Source organism: Serinus canaria, chromosome 3 (assembly GCF_022539315.1).
Source record: "Serinus canaria isolate serCan28SL12 chromosome 3, serCan2020, whole genome shotgun sequence".
NCBI lineage: Eukaryota > Metazoa > Chordata > Aves > Passeriformes > Fringillidae > Serinus > Serinus canaria.
The window spans coordinates 54,669,417-54,689,591 of NC_066316.1; the positions used below are offsets into that span (position 1 = coordinate 54,669,417).

At 39.9% G+C, this 20,175-nt stretch overlaps 1 protein-coding gene across 4 annotated transcripts in view; it reads left to right on the forward strand.

Annotated features, from left to right (window-relative positions):
* The window catches only part of IPCEF1 (interaction protein for cytohesin exchange factors 1), an 82,230-nt gene extending 62,277 nt beyond the window's left edge, over nt 1-19,953 (forward strand). For all 4 annotated transcript variants that reach the window (XM_050972131.1, XM_050972130.1, XM_018919951.3 and 1 more), the window contains 3 exons: nt 3,991-4,360; nt 12,060-12,253; nt 15,827-19,953. In XM_050972131.1, coding sequence (XP_050828088.1) covers nt 3,991-4,360; nt 12,060-12,253; nt 15,827-16,027 — 765 coding nt within the window. In that variant the 3' untranslated portion in view covers nt 16,028-19,953. The remainder of the gene's footprint in view (nt 1-3,990; nt 4,361-12,059; nt 12,254-15,826) is intronic.
* Nucleotides 19,954-20,175: the final 222 nt, after the last annotated feature.

A 20,175-nucleotide genomic window follows, 5' to 3' on the forward strand; every position in this document is an offset into this window, starting at 1 on the left:
TCTGAGGGAAGGGAAGTGTCTGCTGCCTCACTGTTGTGGTACAAGTTCCTCTGTGGCACGCTGAAATGACACCCAGGAGCAGATCAGAAATATGCAGGTGAGCTAGAGAAGCTTGTGCAATCACAAGCATTAATGAAAGGAGATGTTGTGGACAGAGTTGCCTGTCTGGCAATCTCTGATTAGCTGACATAAAGCTGGGAGCACATGTCACACGGTCACCCACTCACCCCCCTCATTTTCAGTCAGATAAGTCAGTCTTCACTTCCTCTCCCGAAACGTGTGACGTTTATCACCAGGACAATCCGCCTGGCACGCGGGGGTGTGAGGCCTTCACTGCTGCAGAACGTGGTTCTTTATTGCCTGTATTAGCTGGAAGTGAAATGTACTGAGTGCCTATAAATATCATCTGAGAGAAGAACTGTGGCAGTATGTCTCCTGCAGTTATTCAGGGCTGTGGGTCAGTTAATGGAGCATATTGAATTTTATACCTCAGTGCCTTGCCTTTAGGGAGATGCAGATGTGCTTTCCCTCTGCTCACCTCTCAGGGAATGCCTGCGTTTTTCCAGATGATGAGTTTTAAACAGGTGCTGGTTTTAGTTTTCTGTTTTTCTGGTTTCCTGCTAGCTGTTGGTCTGTTGCTGCAGAGGTGATCTCCGGTTGTCTCCCTCCCATATGCTCCTCTGGAGTGCTGGCCTCTGCATTTTGGCAGGGAAAATGTGGGAGGCAGGCAGTGCTGCGGATGCTGAGGGATCCTGCTTCTCAAGCTTCCCTTAAAGGGAATCTTCCCTTCAGCCTTTGCCTTTGTCAGCTGATTTCCCAATTCTTCCTATCCCTTAAAATCCCTTCCCTTGTGGACTAAGGTTAGTGTGTCCTAAACAAAGGTTTCATCTTTGCACCCCAGAACTGCCACTGGAATCAGCTCCATTTACTGTGGGTCTGCCCCGTGCTCAGCTTGCTTATGTAGTGAGTAGGAATATCTCTGTTGGACTGCAAATCAGAGTCTTCTTTTAAATACCATATTTAATACCCCTTTCACTTCTGGGCAAGGGCTGAAACAAGAAAAACACTGGAAGGATTGGGAAAGTGCAGCTTCTACTAAAAACTCAGTTCTAGTTTACAGCCTGTGGTTGTCTCAGGGAAGGCTGGTTAAACACAGCTCTCTGCCGGTTTATATGCTGCAAAGTTCTTGAACCAAGCTGTGAAGTCTCAAAAATGTAGTGGATTTGGGTTCATATTCTGTGGCTGCAGCACTTGGCCTACTTCAGTTTTCTCAGATTGCTACTGGAAGTGACACTTATCCTGTCAACTCATTTCACTGTCAGGAATGCCACAGGCATTGACTGGAGTTAATGTCTTTTTATTAATTTAAGCAGAAAGGCCTCTAAACTTCTTGACATCAACTCCAAACCAAAAACTATTATTCTGGAAACTAATAGAAACCCAGGTGTGGGGTCTGTTATATTTTAGAGCAGCAAACACTTTGCTGTACTTCTAGAGCCAAGTATGTACTTGCTGTTCTATTCCCTGCTGACTCAAACCGTTTTGAAATTTGCAGAAGAAAAAAGTAGTGATCATGAGGTTCCATGTGTATGCATGAGTTTGGGTACTGGGGAGAAAAAAAGTAAGTGAGGAGCAAGTAAATTATAACATCTGTAGTGCAAAAGTTAAACTGACCACCTGCATTAATATGTGCACGTGTGAATGCAGACACAGTTAAAAAATCAGCAGATACGTTAAGACAATAGATTGCAGCAGCGGCCAAAAAAGCAGTTGAAGAGTTTCATGGTCATAATTTTTCTCTAAAAAATACCTAGAGACTCATTAATCTCCAGTGAAATCCTTATGATCTGCTTTTTAAAACATCCCCAAATGGGAATGTATTATATGGATGATTGCAAAACTTCCAGAGGAGTCACTCAAATAAGTTAGGTAAACATTTGTTGTGCCAAAGAAAAAACAAAACACAACACATGTGCAGAAAAAACCAAACACCTTCTGGCAGTCATATTTATTCCCACTCATATTTTTTAATTAACACACAATGAAAATGAAAATAAAAACATATTTCCCTCAGTGAGGCACATCCTTCATTTCAATAACCCTTTTTTTTTTTGTATAGACAAATGCCAGAAAAATAGAGGTGAGATCTAATATCTTCCTTTTCCAGCTTTGAACTACTGAAATTAGACCATCTACAACATATGGGCAAGAGCTCTTACTGTTTGGTTGTTCTGCTTGACTTTATAACAATTCAACAATTTGTCTTTGTGATAAGAGCTCTTAGATGAAATGCTTCATATCACCTGTGTTCCCAAGGGCATTTTTAGCACTCCTAGTTTACTACAGCATCTCCTTGTCCTTGGCTTGAGGATGCATATGTGAAGGTTTCTATTTTGAAAACAAAACCACACCTGAAACACAGTGCTGTATTTTTCATAGGGAAATATAAATGCCTGGGTCCTGCAATGTTTGGCACAGTCTTATAGGAATCATGGAAGGATCAGAAAACATGCCTTAGGAGGAATTGCTGAGAGAGCTGGGTTTGTCTCAAGAAGAGGGGGCTCAGGAGAGACCTTATTACCCTCTACAATTCCCTGAAAGGAGGTTATAGTCAGGTGGGGGCTGTGCCTACAGTGACAGGACTGGACGAAGTGGCCTTAAGTTGGGACAGGGCAGATTCAGATTAGATATAAGACTTTTCACCATTAGGTTGGTCAGGAATAGGTTACCCATGGAGGTGGTGAAGTCACTATCTCTGGAAGTGTTCAAGAGGGATCCGAATTCAGTGCTGGATGATATGGTTTAGGGGTTGCAGTGGAAGTGCTGGGTGCTTGGCTAGACTGGATGAACTTGGGAGTCTCTTCCACCCTTGACAATTCTATGATACTATGAATGGCTCCAAAAATTTAAAAAGTGAAAAAGCTGCTATTAACAAATAGTGCTCACAGTCTGATATAGTTCTTCCTCATCCTCTGAACTGACTTCTTGTTAAAGGATGCAGCTGTATTAGAAGCACAGGAAGGCTTTGCTGTTTTTAATATGAGAAGGAAGTAGTATATATATATTACAGTATACAACACTGAATTGAGAAGTTAAAAATCATAATTAAAAAATTGTTACTCTTGCTTTGGTTTATTTGAATAAAACTTATTTCTGGCTTACTTCATATATAGGTATTCCAGGCTAGCCCCTTTACTGTGTTTTCAGCTTTTCCAGGTTTCCCTAGCAACACCTTCTCAGTAAGTTTCAATATTTTCAGTCTAGTTATCGTCTGTTTTAATGCTTACACAGTCTATTTTACATAAATATTGAGGACTGAAACTTGCCAGAATTGTGGTCCATCAAACCTGGTATTCCAATGCTGGCATTGGCCAGTAGGAGATGATATGCAGGAGGAGTAAATTTCTGCAGTAGCAAATCTGGCTTTCATATCATGATGATCTAACCACAATTTCTGATAGTTTCTGCTAAGCCTTCTTGCCCTGGTGAATGATTATCCCTTGAATGGACTGGGAAAAATACTTTACTGTACTTCAGTGCTTGGGACCCCTTCTGTCTATCTCTGATTATTGCATTGGTGGAGCTGTTGAGTGCTTCATGTTCAATGGCTAATTTGGAGTTTTTCTTCTTCACTCTTGATTAGACCAATAAAGTGAAGACAAATTAGAGAAAGAAGGTGAGTGTGAGACCTACCACAGAAGGCTACATTCAGCATACTTTTCCTTGGTCTTTGTTTCCTTGGTCATTGTCAGGTTTATATTTCTTTTGCCTTCGGCTTCCTGGTGGCTTGGTTTCTGAAGTTACTGTTCTTTAGGAGATTGATTACCACACCACAGGCTCGTTTGGATGAATAAGTAGCCAGATTACATCAATTTTTGGTCATTCAGCATTTGAGCTGTATATTATGCATCACGTAGAACCTAGAAACAGGAGTTATTTGTAAATAATTTTTCTTTTTTCTTCCCCCCCACCCCTTTTGTATCTGGAAAGCAGGATCAGCAGAAGTCATCATTCACCTCAACTCTGTCAAGTGAAGCATCTTGTTCTCTCTCCTCTCCTGAAAGCACTTTCAATTCCCAAGAATCATCGTCTTCCTTGGCATCCAAAGTGGTTTATTCTGAGAGGCAGTCCTGGCTCGACCTGGTGAACAGCTCTGCCACGGAAGAGGGCGATCAGCCTTTAACGTTCTGCGTACAGATCCATTCCGACGAGGCGCCGGAAGTGGTCTGTGGAGATGCAGCAGAAAGCCAGGAAGTCCGGCTTTCCGAACCCAATGGTGGATCCCAAACCTCTTACTTAAGTGCAGATACACATTGTCTAGCTGTGCCAGATGCAACAGGACAGCGATCACTAGCCAGAGGTGAGCTAATGAGAGAGGAGGCTTTTGCTTCAGAGCCATACAATAGAAGCGTTCCAGGTTTCCTTAACTTCCTTCCCCCTTCCTTCCTCTATATCCTTCACTGAAGAGTTTTCCAGTGGCACACACATTTATAACATTTAAATTATTGCACATTAAATATATAACCTAGTATCTGGTTTGTAGGTACCTTTACAGCTTTTCTCAAATTTGTATCTGTATGTTAGACCATAACCTCTGTGTATAAATTTAGCATAAACATAATTTCGTTAACAGTCTTTATTTCAGTGCAGATATCTTTTATTAGTTAGGATTGAATCAAAATGTTAACAAAGTGTATTAACAAAGTGCATGGACACTGTAACAAAACTGTAATATGTAGAGAACAGAGAACATAGGGTTAAGTCAGTCCAATTTTACATATCTGTGCTGTTGCATTTACTCAAAGTACGTATTCCCTATTTGCTTCATTAAGCTTCATTGCAATCAAGAGAAAACAACTGAAATCCTGAATCAGAAAGTCTATTAAGACTGGATTTTGTTTAAGCAAATAGGTGTCTGCACAGTATCCTCCTACTGAAATGTACTGCTAATTGAAAAAGGTGGCATGGTTCCAGAATCTGGTCATTGTTACTGTTTGTAACTCTCCTGTGTAGCAAGAAAATATCTCCTGCCTTTTGAGCAAAGCTTCTTCTTTCTGAATTAAAAGCAGTTGAAGCGTAAGAGTTGTTCCTGGCATACAGTTCTGAGTAGAGGGGTAATACATAAGGGAACAACAACATTCCTGTGCCTCAGCTCTTCCCAGATCCTTGTAAAGATTTGAAGTGAGTTCTTTGTTGCTGAAAGAGAAGGGTTGTCTCAGCACAATGCGAAAGAAAGGTGCATCTTAGAGCTTAGGCTGGAAGTAATGCAGTGGTGGAAAGAAACAGCACTGGAGTTGTTGGGAAATCAGGGCATTTCTCTGTAGGTGAACTGGGTAATGAAGGATGATACTATGAGGCACATTAGTTCCTTGTCAGTGCCCCTATGTTTTACAAATATCGACACTTAGAAAGCTTTCACCCCTTTATGTAGTCATACCTTTCCTGATTTTACACACACAAAAACAAACAAACAAACAAAAAACCATTAGGAAGAGTAAAGTTTTCATCAAAAATGAAAACTAACTCAGTGTTTTATGCTCACCTACATTATCCGTTTTGTAGGCTTCTCTGCTAGAAAATTCTGCAGCAATGAAGAGCAGAAAAAATTAAAATCCAGAATGAGCATATGTGCTGTTTCTATGTATTGGAAAAGAGTGCAGTGCTTTGAGTTACTGTGGGTCTAATTCCCCTAATTCTGGCTTTTCAAGTTGTGAAAAGGCTGGAGCTGGCAGAAATGGAGTCCCTAATGAGAAAGTCACAAAGACATATTAAATATATTGTTTTCCGTATTTTTTCCTTCTGAGGTTAAATTTGATAAAGTAATGTCTTTGGAAAACATCATTTGGGATATTTAAGTGGATTGTTGGAATCTAGGTCATAAATGGCATAGTGGCTTATAGATCCTGTTGGCAAAGATTCGGTGGTTGCTCTTCAGAAATCAAAACTTTTGCTTCGACTATATTCTTCTGATATAGTCAGAAACCCTGCAATAATGTGTAGGTTATTGCTTTCTATTGTAATGTAAGGGTGACAAATACTTTTATGGATGTCATAGAACGTGCATGACACATTCATAATCACTTAAAGTATAGTTTGATAGGCTCAATCATGCTAACTAATTAAATGGGATTAAAATGTAAATCAAGGCATATTTTGGTATACTCCTGCAGTGTGCAAGATGATTCAATTTTGATAAGATTATTCCTGGGGAAATGAATTCTTCTGTTGCTCACTGCTTTGCTGATGGGCAGCCCTAATGGCAGAGCACAGAACACTTCCATCCCAACCACAGTGGTGGTCGCTGACAGAATTCCAGAAATAGATCATTCCAGCAAGACAGGCACTATGGAAACTGTGTCACCTCACTAGTTCTTGTCTGCATCATAACCCACTGCTGACCAAGTAAATGTACACCAGACACAGGTCTGTCTTTCCTTTATCAGTCTGCATATTATGGCCTGGGTGTGGAGAGTGCTGCTGTGTGGGGCCCTTCCCTGCAGTGGTCACTGAAAACATTAAGGAAATATTTTGCAAGGAGATTAAGCTACTTCAATTTGAGCATGAAGTAGGAAAAGGAGGATTAATGTAACATTTCAGTTCCAAATGAAAGTTATCAAAAAGGATGCAATTCTGGCTCTGTGGCTCATCCCCCAAGAATTTCTCTCTCCAGCTAGTTGATAAGCATGTGCATCAATACTGTGAGATGAATTCAGGTTGTTGAGTAAAATCTAGCTGCAAATTCTTCTGATTTGAAATAACTGGTAAGAGCACTCTTATCTGATGCAAAGCAAGTAGGCATAGCTCAGTGGGTATTATTTGCTTTACTGTGCTTCTGAATAATGTTTCTGACATGTTTCAGAGTCATGAGACTGTATCCAGGAGGAGACAAGTGTGTCTTTTGTCCACATTTGTCCTGAAAGCACATGTTCCTTGTGTGTAAACACAGCCCTGCTGTCATCAGAACAGCTTATGTTCTTAGGTAGTCTTTGATCCCAGTCCCCCACAGAACCTACAAGTGTGTCTTTCTCCTGGTGAGGATAAAAAAATCCTGCCACAGTTTTCTGGCCACATTCTTCAAGGTAAAGCCACAAGTTGAATATTTGGTTGTAGCTGATAAGAGCCTAGAGTTGAGGTGAAAATTTTCTGGAACTGAAGACCACTTTTGCTGGGCAAAGTCTAGAAATGGAGAGCTATGTGAGAAAAGTTGGTACCTAAAAGGAAAAAAGAGTAGCTGTGGTTTTGTGGGAAGAGCTTACCATGAAAAAGAACAAAAACAGTGAAGAAACCTTAGTGATGAGTTTAAACAACGGAAGAAACATTTTCCAGAAATAAATGCATGAATCTCCATAAGAACAGCTACAGATTCAACTAAATGATGATGGATTATTTTTTCTACAGAAATTATTTAATGAACTCTGCTAAACAACTGTGAGTGTCTGGTTCAAGGAGCCACAACATTTGATATTTTTAACAATCTTGCCAACCACTCTTAGTGATGTTATGAGCACTGTCGGCATTAATTCTCTGCATCAGTTACTGGGGAGATGTTACATACCAGAGAGTGATACAAATAAGGGCGGGGTTATCAGTTTTCTCTTTTGAAAGGATATCAGCATTATGCATCCATTTACTTTTTGGGAATATTTAAGACTTTGGTGATGCAGCTTGCTCCATGCAGAGTGACAAAGGATTCTAAGGCTGCCTGTGATGCAAAGAAGTTGAAAGGTAAACAAGAAACAGCTGAGAATACAAGCAGCTGTCTGGCTACGTGCACTGTATCCAGGAGCTGGCCTTGGCCCCTCCAGGATGGCTAGACACACTCTCCATCCTTTGTATTTCTTCTGGCAACCACTGGAAGGAAAGGTATATGACCCTGACACACCACCATTATGATCAAAAACATCAACAGCTAAAGGAAGCCACAGGAACTAAGAGGTTATATAAGAAAATAGGCATGTGTGTTCCTATTTATTTAGGGATCTACTACTATAGCAGTAAGATTCATCTTCCCTGCATTTTCTGAGGGTTTTATGATTGTATGAAGTTAATGTATCTTGGCAAGGCATTCCTATTTTACCTCTTCTGGTTCATTTTGCTGTAGCTCACGGTAGCTGTGGAAGATCTGGTGTGTGCTGATATTTTCAAACAGCTTTTCAAATACCTCTTGGATTTTATCTGGGTTGGTTTTGTGGGAAGGAGTTGGTTAAATAGGAGCTGGATTCATTCAATTCCTTCTGTTCTCACAACTGACATCCTCTTCCTCTCTGGAGTCTGCCTGTGCCAGTAATAGCCAGAACAGATCCTCTGGTGTGCTCTGGCCCCTTTGTTCCTTCTGCAAAAGCTAGATTGTGGCTGAGACAAGAAATGGGGTTATGGTGAGAACAACTATGTAGAGAAACAACTTGAATAATTATTTTGTTTCTCATAAAAAAATAATTAGAAATCACAGTGAAAACTATGGTGCTATGGTTTTCTGAACCCTCAGAAAATACAGGCTTATTTATATTGTTTGCAGTTCAGTTTATTAAAATTCCACCCCTCACTGCTGAGTCCACTATACTGTCAGACAACAGCGTCTAATTGTGGTAACAGTTTCCCTATTATTTTCTTCCAAACTTTCCTCCCTTAGTTCTGCATTTTCCAGTGAGGAGTTTGCCTGAGTTATGCTCACCTAATTGAATTTTTTTCTGTATTTTCTGTTCCATAATTATATGGGAAATGGGATTTCCCTGAGGTGACTTCATATTCCCATCAAAAAGTCTAGTACCACTGTGGAGAAGGGCTAGGGAGTGGATAGGTAGGTAAGGGCAAAAATCATCTGTGGCTTTTTTCCCTCTGCTCTTTCCAGCCTTGGGTGTATGTGTTCTCTCAACTGGCATAAAAAATTTTAGCTGAATCAGAAACAGAGGTGCTGGCAAAGCTACAAGATGCTCATAAGAGTAGCAAGAACAGGAGGAAGAAGCAGAGTTTTTTTCCCTGGGATTAATACACAACTGGAGGTCTGTGAGATCTCAGTTGAAGAATGGGAGAACAAATATTTACGTTTCAGATAAATTTAGTCAGATACATTCTGTTGGAGGTGGTTTTTAATGCAAAATGCTCTTTTTGCCAAACATTTCCTATTTCTTTATCTTGACTACTGGGAAACAATCAACATTATTTTTCACAGCTGCTTTTTGAAAGTTCTGGATAATCTCACTTATGGAGGCCTAAAGAGCATTAAAGCTGGGATTTCAGACAGGCTCCTGTACTGATGCTCCAAGATGGGGAGTCTCAAAATCTTAATGTCTCCAGCCTCTGGCAAGTTGGCTGACAGAAGAGCTGAAGCTGAAAATTGAGGAGGTGAAGAATAGGCATGTTGAGCCTCTGGGAGGTTGTTCTTGTCTGTGATACCTCCTGTTAGAAGGAAATTCCAGATAAATGGCATCAAGCCTCAGAATTGTGTTTTAGTTCCCCTAAATCAGAATTTTTCAGTTCCTCCATTACCTCTCCCCCTTTCAGATTTACAGCATCAATCTAATGCATTCGGTGGCAGCTTCAAGCCTGCAAAATGTGGGCTTTTTCTTTCTGAGCTTGGCTCAGAGGTACTCAGGATGCTGAAGGTAAAATTCCAGATGGGTAACAGATAGTCTGGCCTCAGTTTATAGAGGTTTGTTGGCAGACATATTCTTTGTCAACAGCAACAGTGTTCCACACAAATGCACAATATTAAGATCCTCTCTTACTTTTTAGCAGTAGTTGAAATTAATCAGAGATGGAGACAAGAGTGCTGTGTAACTCATACACAGCTCTACACACCCTGTAAGTTCCACTCACCCTTGTTTTTTAGCAGTTTGCTGAAATTCCATTTAGTCCTTTATCCACCTGATGTGAAGAATCTGACACGTTCCTTTCCCTTTGAAATTACCTGACCCTGATTAATCCCTTGGAGGATGAGGATTGTGGAAGAATAAGAAACAGGAAAAGAGTTTCAGGTAGAAGTCTTGAAAGTCTGCAGGAGCTGAGTACGCTTTGATGGACAAGAGCATCATGTGCAAGCCTTCTCCTGGGCTTTTCTGACTTTGGCTCCATCTTTTTCTGTGCTGAATGTTACTGCACTCCTTACAGTTTTCCACAAGTGCATGGAAGATATCAGATTATTTAGCATGAAAGAAGAGTGTTCAGTGAGGGCATTTTCTCAGGCTTGCTGCTTTGTAACCCTCTTAGGATACTGAGGAAGCTCATGAGTTAGCCTCAAAAGGTGTCTGGAGCAGGGACTTTATATAAAGTCTTTATATAAAAAGTCCCCTGTGGGTTGACTTTATATACAAGTTGCTAAGCAGGATTGAAGCAACTTTTTTGCCTTCTTACACAGTTTTCTTGGATAGTTAATGAAAATCAATTTATCTCTCAAAGTATTACTACACACAGTCCTGATGGGTGATGTCTACAGCAGAGTTTAGCCAGTCCTGTGCATAAGCTGGCTAAAGCAACAAACAGCTGCTTCATCCCAAGAAAGCAGGCAGGAAACTCGTTATTGCAAGCCTCATGGCATGTGCCAACAGCTTTCAGGAAATACTATTGCCGTGTATTATGCCTTACACTTCTATTTTTTTTCTGTTTCCTGCAGCTTGTTAAATATACAACAGTTCTCCTTTTCCTCCCCCAGCAATGTACCAATGTTGGAAGTTATATTTAGTTTTTGTCAAGTTATGGTAGGCTTTTTATAATCACACAGTAGTGAAGAATAGACCAGAAACACAGTGAAGGCAAATATTTGCAGCATATCATAAACCTTTCTTGTAACCTAAATATTTAGAAAGAACAGAGATGTAGGAGGATGCTGTACTTTATAAAACATGGAAAAGATAAGAAGCAGCCTCCTTAGCAAGCTGACATATTGCAGAATTCTTTTCACAGCAGCATGACTGAGCAGAAGGACTTGTTCCTTTTGTTGTGGATATATTTGCTGACTGCAGATGATTTAGAAAAGTAAATGTTTGACTTTAAAAGAAAAAAGAGCCCAGCCAGTTCAATGGGAATAGGAAGGACTGCAGTAGAGAAGAACCAACACCACTACCCCCAGAGACATAAAACCAAGTGTTATCCAAAGTGGATCTTGAGGGATTAATTAGCACCCTGAAAACAGCAAAAGCCGTAAGATTTTCCCTTAGAGATCACTAAAGCTGTGTGGACTGAAGGACAAGAAGTGAGTTGCACAGTCTGTTGCTAAAAATGGCCTTCTGCTGAAACACCCCTACATATGCCCGGCACAGTTTTCGTTTCTGTCTGTTCATTTTTAAGTTGTTTTATTCTGAGAAATGCCTTTGCTTTATTTTTCATCTTATTTTATGCTATTCTCAGCTGTTACTCGCTTTTCCTTTCGTGTACTCTCTGTCTTGGAAGATGGTCCTGCAGCTTGGGAGCCAACAGAATAATTAAGGTGGAGATAATCAAGGCTTTGTTGTGAGGGTTTATAAGCAAATTCTCTGCTGCAATCTGTGAAACTCAAGACATTGGATTCTCCAAGGGTTCTTGCTTTAGTCTGTTTTCTAGGGACCTTCTCTTAGGGCCCTTGAAATGTTTCTGTGTTTCTTTTAGTAGCTCATTTTTTTGAAAGTCTGTTTTCAATAATTACCAAAACCTGGTGATGAACCAGCACACCAAAGAGAATTTGCCCTGTCAGCTGCCAGGCAGAAGTGTAATTCACTGTGTGGAGCATGCAGGGAGGGATGAATGAGTGTAGATGCTATCAGAGTTGTTTCATTCAAACATAGGGCTACTGACAGTTGTTCTAAGTCTGTGATGCATTCAGAGCATTAAAGCAGCACTCTGTTAGTGGAGATACAAGCTCACATCTGTTTGGATCATTACCTGATTCTTAATAACATGTGAGTTTGGAAGTATGTCTTTCTCATAGGCATTATTACCCTAGAAATTACCCTAAGTGCCCTTAGTTTTAACTCAAATACAATTGGTTTTTGAGTTGGTTAAGAACCTTCCTAATAGCTGAACATAACTTTTCTGTTTTCTGCTACTACATTCATGTTCTCATACCAAATTTATTCTTTTCTTTGAAGACCAGGATAAGCATGATGATGATGATGAGATGGAGCGACTTTACAAGTCATTGGAGCAAGCAAGCCTGTCTCCCATTGGTGATCGTCGACTGTCCACTAAGAAGGAGCTTAGGAAGTCATTTATCAAGCGCAGCAAAAACCCCTCCATTAATGAGAAACTCCACAAAATTCGAATGCTGAACAGTACATTAAAGGTGAGTTTGCAGATCTTGCCAAGCAAAGCTTGAGAGAAAAAAAAATCTGGCTGAAAAAGAAGCAGTACAGACTTCAGCCAAACTCTAATTATGTATTTACTGAAAGCCCTAGAGAATTTTGTTAAGTTTTTGAATTCTTTTTTTCTGCTTCATTGTGAACACTGATCTGCGTTATGTTGTTCAGCTTGAACTGGAAGCAGAGGCAATAGCTCAAGAGGGACTCCTCTTACAGAAGTTCCAGCTCATTTGGAAAATTTAATAAAGAAAACTCTTAGTTAACTGGAAAACTTGCTAGCTCAGCTAAATGCACTAAACAGGGGAGCCTTAAAAAAGGAAGAGCAGACAAAGTACATTGATGATAAAGGACATGAAAATGACCCTGAGCCAAAAAAAGTTTTCCTTATGTGATTATCAGAGAATGTACAGGATGTGCCAAAGCCATTGTAAAGACCTCCTGTAACTAAAATATTTCTAATAACAAAAGCATCCTGCTTTTATGTTGGAAATATATCACAAACTGTAGGGGTTCAGGAGACGTTCCGTGAAAGGAATGGTAAATCTGTCTGGAATATGGGAATTTATTAATCGGTTTACCTGCCAGCATCAAGTGTCACGGGATTTCAAAGCCTGCTGCTGAGTGGTGCTGAGGGAAACAAAACGCTTAACCATAGAATTTATATTGTAAGGAGAAGACAGAATAAATGCAATCTTGGGGCTTCACTTGTTTCTTTTCGTATGCATTAGAAGCAGGAATTGAGTATCTTGTTTCAAATGGATGTATTTGGCTTCAGGCACTGTAAGCTGGAGAAATGCATGTGGAATGGTTGGACTTGATGATCCTAGAGGCCTTTTCCAACCTTAGCGGTCCTATGATTCTAAAAACTTATCCTGCCAGCACAATCATTGGTTTGATTATTAATTGCAATGGAAGGATTGTGTTTTGCACCTCAACCTGTATTGAAATTCCTGAAAAGTAAAGGGAATTGGGAAGAGAGGCATCCTTCTTGGCTCTGTATGAGACCTGGTGAAGTCTCTCCTTAGTATCAAAGAGTTTTCAGAGATGTGGCAGTGACTACAGAAGTATTCATTTGCATCAGCAGTAAAGTGAGCCCCCCACATAGCAGAAAGTTGGTTTAAAATGTGCATCTACTTCCTAGGACCAGAAGCTATGTACAGAAACATTCCAAAAAGTTTTCCCTGACAGGACCCTCACTAATAAATCTAAGAACCAGTTAGTGCAAAATTGAGTTGTATTTTGTGGGACAGTCACTTTCATTAGTACGGAGCTGAACATAAGCCTTAATGTCAGACATGAGCAAGAAGGACAAGGGTGCATTGATTTAACATGGGAGTATTATATAAGTTGTGATTAACTTAGGCTTGTCTAACACTTGTATTTAATACGGAAAAATAAGTTCTGGAGTGTTCATAACATATAAAATATGTTGACATCTTTGTTGGGTTTTCTTGTTTGTTTTGGGGTTTTTTGAGGTTTCTTTGTTTCTTTTCATTATTGTTTTTTGATGGGTTTTTTTTCTTTCTTCAAACTAAGAACCTGGAATATTGACAAGACAAATAAAAAAGCACAGACACTTTCTCATAGACACAAACAGAGCTCTCTACACAGCAGTATTTAAGTTAGCCTGTCTGAAAGTCAAGTGGCTGCAGTGGGAAGGTGCCATATTAATTACATCAGTGGAATTATATGCTTTTAAAGTCAATTTTCCTAATGTATAATATAAGACATAAGATAATTGGAAATGATCTTCTGGAAATTTAAAAATCAGAATTTTTTAGATCCATATGTACTCTGCTTTAATTAAAACCCTATTAGTTGAGAAGTGATTTATGCAAGTCTCAGTGCAATTTTAATTTTAGACTTTTGACTCCACATATTTAACAACAGATTAATGTTGCTGCCACAGTATATCATTAACAAAACATATTTTGAATACTTTGGAAGAGAGGGAAGCTATGTGCAAATGCGTCACAGTCTTAGTGAATGTGGGAAATAATTTTAGTGCTACAGGAGAAACTCCATGTCATGACTTTTTGCTGCCAAGTTTGTCCAGTAGAAATACTTCTCTTCCTTCTACCTCCTTATCTCCTTTCTTCTTCTCTTAAGCTAACTGCACATATCCCTGCATCAATGCCAGAAGTCTTCTTAAAAGGGCTGGCACTGGGACTTGAAGGTAGGATGTGTGTAAAATGCAGTTGAAAGAGCTTTTGGGTTTAAAAAGCAGCTAAGGCCTGACAAGAATTGGAGCAGTTGAAGGATCATTAAATTAGTAGTGGGATATGGATATAGAAACAGCTGATGGCTGCTATCAGAAGGTGAAATGAGTGCGTGGGAGTACTTTCAAGGTGTTTCAAGGCAGCCACCAGCACAGGGTGTCCTTGGGCATGATGAATGGGTGGCAGCAGCAGAAGATGGTTAGAACCATTCCATTGCTTTCACACACAGACTGAAGCGAGGGAGCCCAGCAAAAGTAGCCAAGTTTTATTAGTGCAGCATGGTGCCTCCATTAACAAATCATACCTGCTAACTGGGGCTTCCCTATCCTGTGGTCCCTGGATAGGCAATATGGGCTGGAAAAGCGAAGTGGTTTGTTATGCCACAACATGTGAGGACACCAAAGAACATCAATGTGTGAAAGGAGGGTGGAATGAAGACAGAGCCAGGCTATTTTCAGTGGTGCCTAGTGTCAGGACCAGAAGTGAGGGTTTAAACTAAGACGCAGAAGGTTTCTCCTGGATAGCAAGAAACACTGTGAGGGAGACCAAGCACAGGTTGTCCAGGGAAGCTGTCGAGTCTCTATCCTTGGAGATATTCAAGACTCATCTGCACACAGTCCTAGGCAGCCTGCAGTAGGTGGCTCTGTTTGAGGAGGGGTTTTGGACCAAATGACTCCCAGAGGTCCCTTCCAAGCTCAGTTATTCTGTAGTTCTGTGACATACACAGTCTCAGTGCCCCTGCATCAGTCACTGCCCACATCTTACAAGCACCAGGGTGCCCACAGTTTATGGTCTGAGCTGCTCTTGCCTAAAAGTAGATACCAGATTTATTTGCAGTAGCTGGTGGTAGATGGCAGACCACAGGAACTATAGCCAGTCTACTGCCAGTGCACAAATTTTATCCAAAATTATGGTCAGTCCAGCTACCAGAGAAGAGCTACTAATTCCATTTATTACATGGAATAAGTGTTTTTGAGAAAGTTAGAAATGCTGTGAGTTACAGAAATAAATGCTGTTGTATCTCATTTCATGCAAGTACTGTCTTGTTGAGAGACAGAATAACAATGTGTAATTTTCACATGAATCTTCTCTCATCAAATTTTGTTAAGAAGCTTATAAAAAAAATCTAGATGAAATCATAACTTGCCTTTAACTGGGAAGAATTTTTACTGTAGACATAACTTTGATGACCTACTCTCTAAAAATGAAAACAAGATGCTTGGAGGATGGGTAGTTGGCCATCTCCTTGTGACACAAGTCTAACGTTCCCAGAGTGTTTTTGTTAGGGACAATTGTCTTGACATTTTCTGTGGAAATAACCACTTGTTCTCTTCCTAGTGTAAGGAACATGACCTGGCCACAATTAACCAGTTGCTAGAGGACCCAAAGTTGACAGCGCTGAAGTACAGAGAGTGGAGGAGCACTAACATCATGCTGGTCCAAGATATTTATCAGCAGCAGGAGGTCCAGGACATGTCCACAGAGAATAGTGAAGAGCAAGAAATGACTCCACAGCCAGTCACTGAAAGTGCTATTTGATCAATGGCACGTGGCAAGATTTTTCTCCACGGGTCTTCACGTATCTTCATGTACAAGCAATTTAAGCTGCTGTATCTTGTTTTTCGCAAGGGTGCTTCAAAGGGAAAACAACCCAGTCTCCAAAGTTTTAAATGCTCTTGCAGAACTCATTTAATGTCAAATGGGCAAGTTCCCCAAACTTGCCCAAGTTGCCCAAAAAAGCACGTCTGAATGTGGCCTACATACTTAAGAAGACTATTTAACAAAGCAGCGAAGAAACATTTTTCAGTTTTTGGAGAAGAAAATTATAAGTGTCCAGCTTCTGGAGGACACAGAACTATGTAATGTGTACTGTATAAATATGAGATCCTTGTGGTTGTTTTAACCATACAACTTACCTTGAAATGAAGCTAAACTGATTCCAACAGGATGTAGTCTGCTCTACCTTTTTACCCTCTAAGGTAACCTGATGTATACATTTTCATCTCTGTACCCATTTACTTTCACCGCTCAACCAGTTTAAATGGAGACAAATGGAAAAGTAATTATGCATGAGGTGATACTGTGGACAGCTGCCAGGCATCCAGTTTGAGCTCTGCCTGATGCTTTATGAGTTTCAAATTTATTTATGGTCCAGACCAAAAAGGTACTGTATTTCTACATGAAGAAGAAGTCTCTAAATTTTTGCTAACATGTAATTTACTCTTCAGTGAGACAAGATTCAGCAAGATTTTCTTATGGGCTTTGCAGAATTCCTTGGAAGATTATGTTCTTTCTTATTTTTGACAGCTTGGAGTATATAAGGTACAAGTTCATCCCAGAGTCCAGCTTAAGGAAGCTGATCATACTCACAAGCCAGAAGCTAAATGACTCAACTCCTAATGTGGACCTGGAAGTGTAAAACAAAGCTGCAAATATTTTTTGTAAATATGTGTAATTTTATGACTTATATGAATGTGACTATGTACTGTATAGACGTTTTATTTATATATTTATATATGCTGAATTTCCTAATATAAATAGGCACATGTGGACCAAGCCCAACCAGCTGCGAGTGCTTACAGATTCACTTGAAATGCCTCTTTATTTTGTGCTCCATTATAGATCACAGTAATGGCTCTGCAGCTGAGACTACCCTGAGGCATATGCTGTGACTCTTTGTTCTGCTTTTCTAGCTTTGAGTTTTAGATGAAGAAAATCTGTACAACTTAGGGCCTGGAAAAAGTTTTCTAGAGAGTTTCAAGATTTCCGTTTGGGGAAAAAAAATAAGAGGTTTTGCTTCAGGATCATTGTTTTTTGGCTTCATTGTCCTCAGTACAAGGTTTTAGGCTTTTGCCTTCCTCTCTTCTGCAATATAAGGAATTTTGCAGAGTGCTGAATTTTGAACAGCAAGAATTAGTCCACCATCCACAAATTAATGTCACTACAGGAACTGTGACAGTCTGCACTTCTGTTGCTATTTCATGATGATATTCTTTGTCATTAGTTTTCAATACAGTTTATCTTTTAAAGCAAAATACACTATAGAGATGCAGCCATATTCACCTCTCTTTATACATTTTAAGTTTTTTCATAGCTTGATTGACAAAACAAAAGATAATGGTGTTAGTGGGAACATATGAAATCTTTTCCAGCTGTGTAGTGATTTGTTTGATTGTTGATACTGCACTTTTAATACTCAGCAGCTTTTCTTTTAAAATAGAGGCAAGGAAATAGGTGAAAATGACTAAATGGGGAAGCAGACACAAAACCCTGGATGGTTAAAAATCTATTCTTTTCAGGAAATCATCATATGAATGGTGATTTCATCAACTCACTAATTCTAACTAGAAGTTAAGCGAGCTAAATACCTGGTGCAATTTGGTTTGGAGTAATTGCATCTTAAAAATGCAGCCCATTTTTAGGTTGATTTTTTTGTTCTTCTTTTTGTTTTTTGGGGTTTTTTAATAATTCTTCTACCATTCTCATTGAAATGTCAATTAACTGCTGAGAGCACCCTGAAAACTAGGAGTGTAGGGATTTATCTGCTTGGTCCATTTAATTTTTAACTACCTGGTGCTAAGTATATCGGAGGAAAAATTTCATGTACATTTTCTGTCACACATGCGAGTTTCTCACGAAACAAAGCGTGTAGACTCCATTTTCCTTCAAAATTATCTTCACTTAGATGCTGAAAAGAAGCACATGCTTAAGTGGCCTGTTGAGCTGGGCCAGACAAGTCAGTGCCTTGCTGTTCTGAGCAAAGTCTGAGTCAACTCCATTTGCTGAAGTAGATTTGCTGTGTGCAAAGAAAAGCCTATGTGGTCTGTACATGCTGTGCCGGCTCTTTTCACACTGCACTTGTGTAAACATAGACAGAACAGCTTTCCCAAATCTAGAGACAAATCTTCGGACTGCCCAAACTCCACTATTGGTTTTGACAGATTACATAGCTTGAAATTGCTTTTAAATTATTCTCTTTCACATGGTCAGTAGATACTTATTGTTGAACTATTGAGGTTTTGGAGACCTGTTGAGCATGGGCTCTATCACCGCTTAGAAAAGAACAGAAAATTCTTGAATGGGGTTACTTTAATCCCAGTTATAACTTTACAAATTTCTTTGTTCAGGAAAACAAATGTATGGGTTTTATGTACCGTGCAGGAAGTCTAACTCCATTCCCTTCAGCTACTACTTAGACTCAAAATAATAGAAAGCGTGGAAAATGCAAAGTGAAAATTGCAGTGAAACAGGATTAATTTTCTGGCATTGCTAATGACTGTGACAGTTTTCACCTGGGTTTATCACAAGGGGCTGCCCAGCAGCGTGGAAGCCGTAATCAGAGACAGAATTACGCACAAGCTGACAGCTACAGCAGGGAGCCGCCTCAACGGGAGAAATTTGGACAAGTCTGTGCTCTGCTCAGTGATGCTTGGACTAACTGGTATTTCTTGGTCTGGCTTTGGAAGACTTGCACTATTGACTCATAGCACAGGGAGCTGTGCATCCCTAGCGTGTGAATGTCAAGAAGTCTTTAACCATCTGCCTCAAGGGATGTGTTTTATATACTTTTTTGGGAGAAAGTATGTGGGTGTGGATATGTGCATATGCACAATTTTTCTACTGTCAGTAAAGCCAGTTGGTGCAGCAAGTCCTGCAATGGAGATTTTGGAATTCCTGGTAACAATGCCTAATTTCAACTGTTTCTGCAGCTTTTTTGGAAATCGAATCTCTCTGTTCTGGTGGTGTACATCTCATGATGTACCAGAATGAGGTGGAATCATGTTCCCTTTCCTGTGATGGAAGAGATTCCATGTGGGGATTATGAATATTTTTACATCTAGCCCTGATGATTCAATCAATACTAGGGTTTCACCTTGTCATGGTTTTAAGTGCAGCTGGAGACAACACCATGCAGTTGCTTGCTCACCCCCGCTCTCTTTTCCTTCCCCATCCCTATGTAATGGGGAGTAGGACTGAAGAAAAAAATTGTAGGCTGAGACAAGAATGGTTTTATAATTTAAAATAAAGTAATGGTAAATAATAATAATGATTAAAAGAGGGAAGAAACCCAAGCAAGTGAAGTACAATGCAATTGCTCACCACCCACTGATCTGCCAGACCCCTCTTCCCAAATCCAGATCAGGCCCCCTCCCAGGTAGCTGCCCCTGGTTTATTTACCTAGCATGATGTTCTGTGATGAGGAATATCCCTTTGGTCAGTTTGAGTCCCCTGTCCCAGCTATGCTCCCTGCCAGTTTGGTTTTTTGTGCATTTCCTCACTGGCAGAGCACCAGACAAGGCAAAATATCCTTGACTGAGGATAAAACATGGCTGAGCAAAAAACAAAACACCAGTGTGTTACCAATACCATTCTCATTCTGAATCCAAAATACAGCACTGTAACAGCTACTGAAGCAGAAATTGACTATACCCTAACTGATACCAGGAATAAACAGGAATAAATAATGTGATGCTTCTCTTTTTTTTGTAAATAATTTGAATTTTGGAGGATACCATCATATTGAGAGAAAAGGCTGGTGTGGGGCAGTCAAGGAAGGAGGGGAAGAAAAAACATGGTATTTGACTTAAAGCTCTGTGGAAATTCAGAATTTTAAATAATTTCTAACTTGAAAAAATTATGGGTGTGTTACATCTATTGTGTAAGCCTGTAAGCTTACATGTCTATTA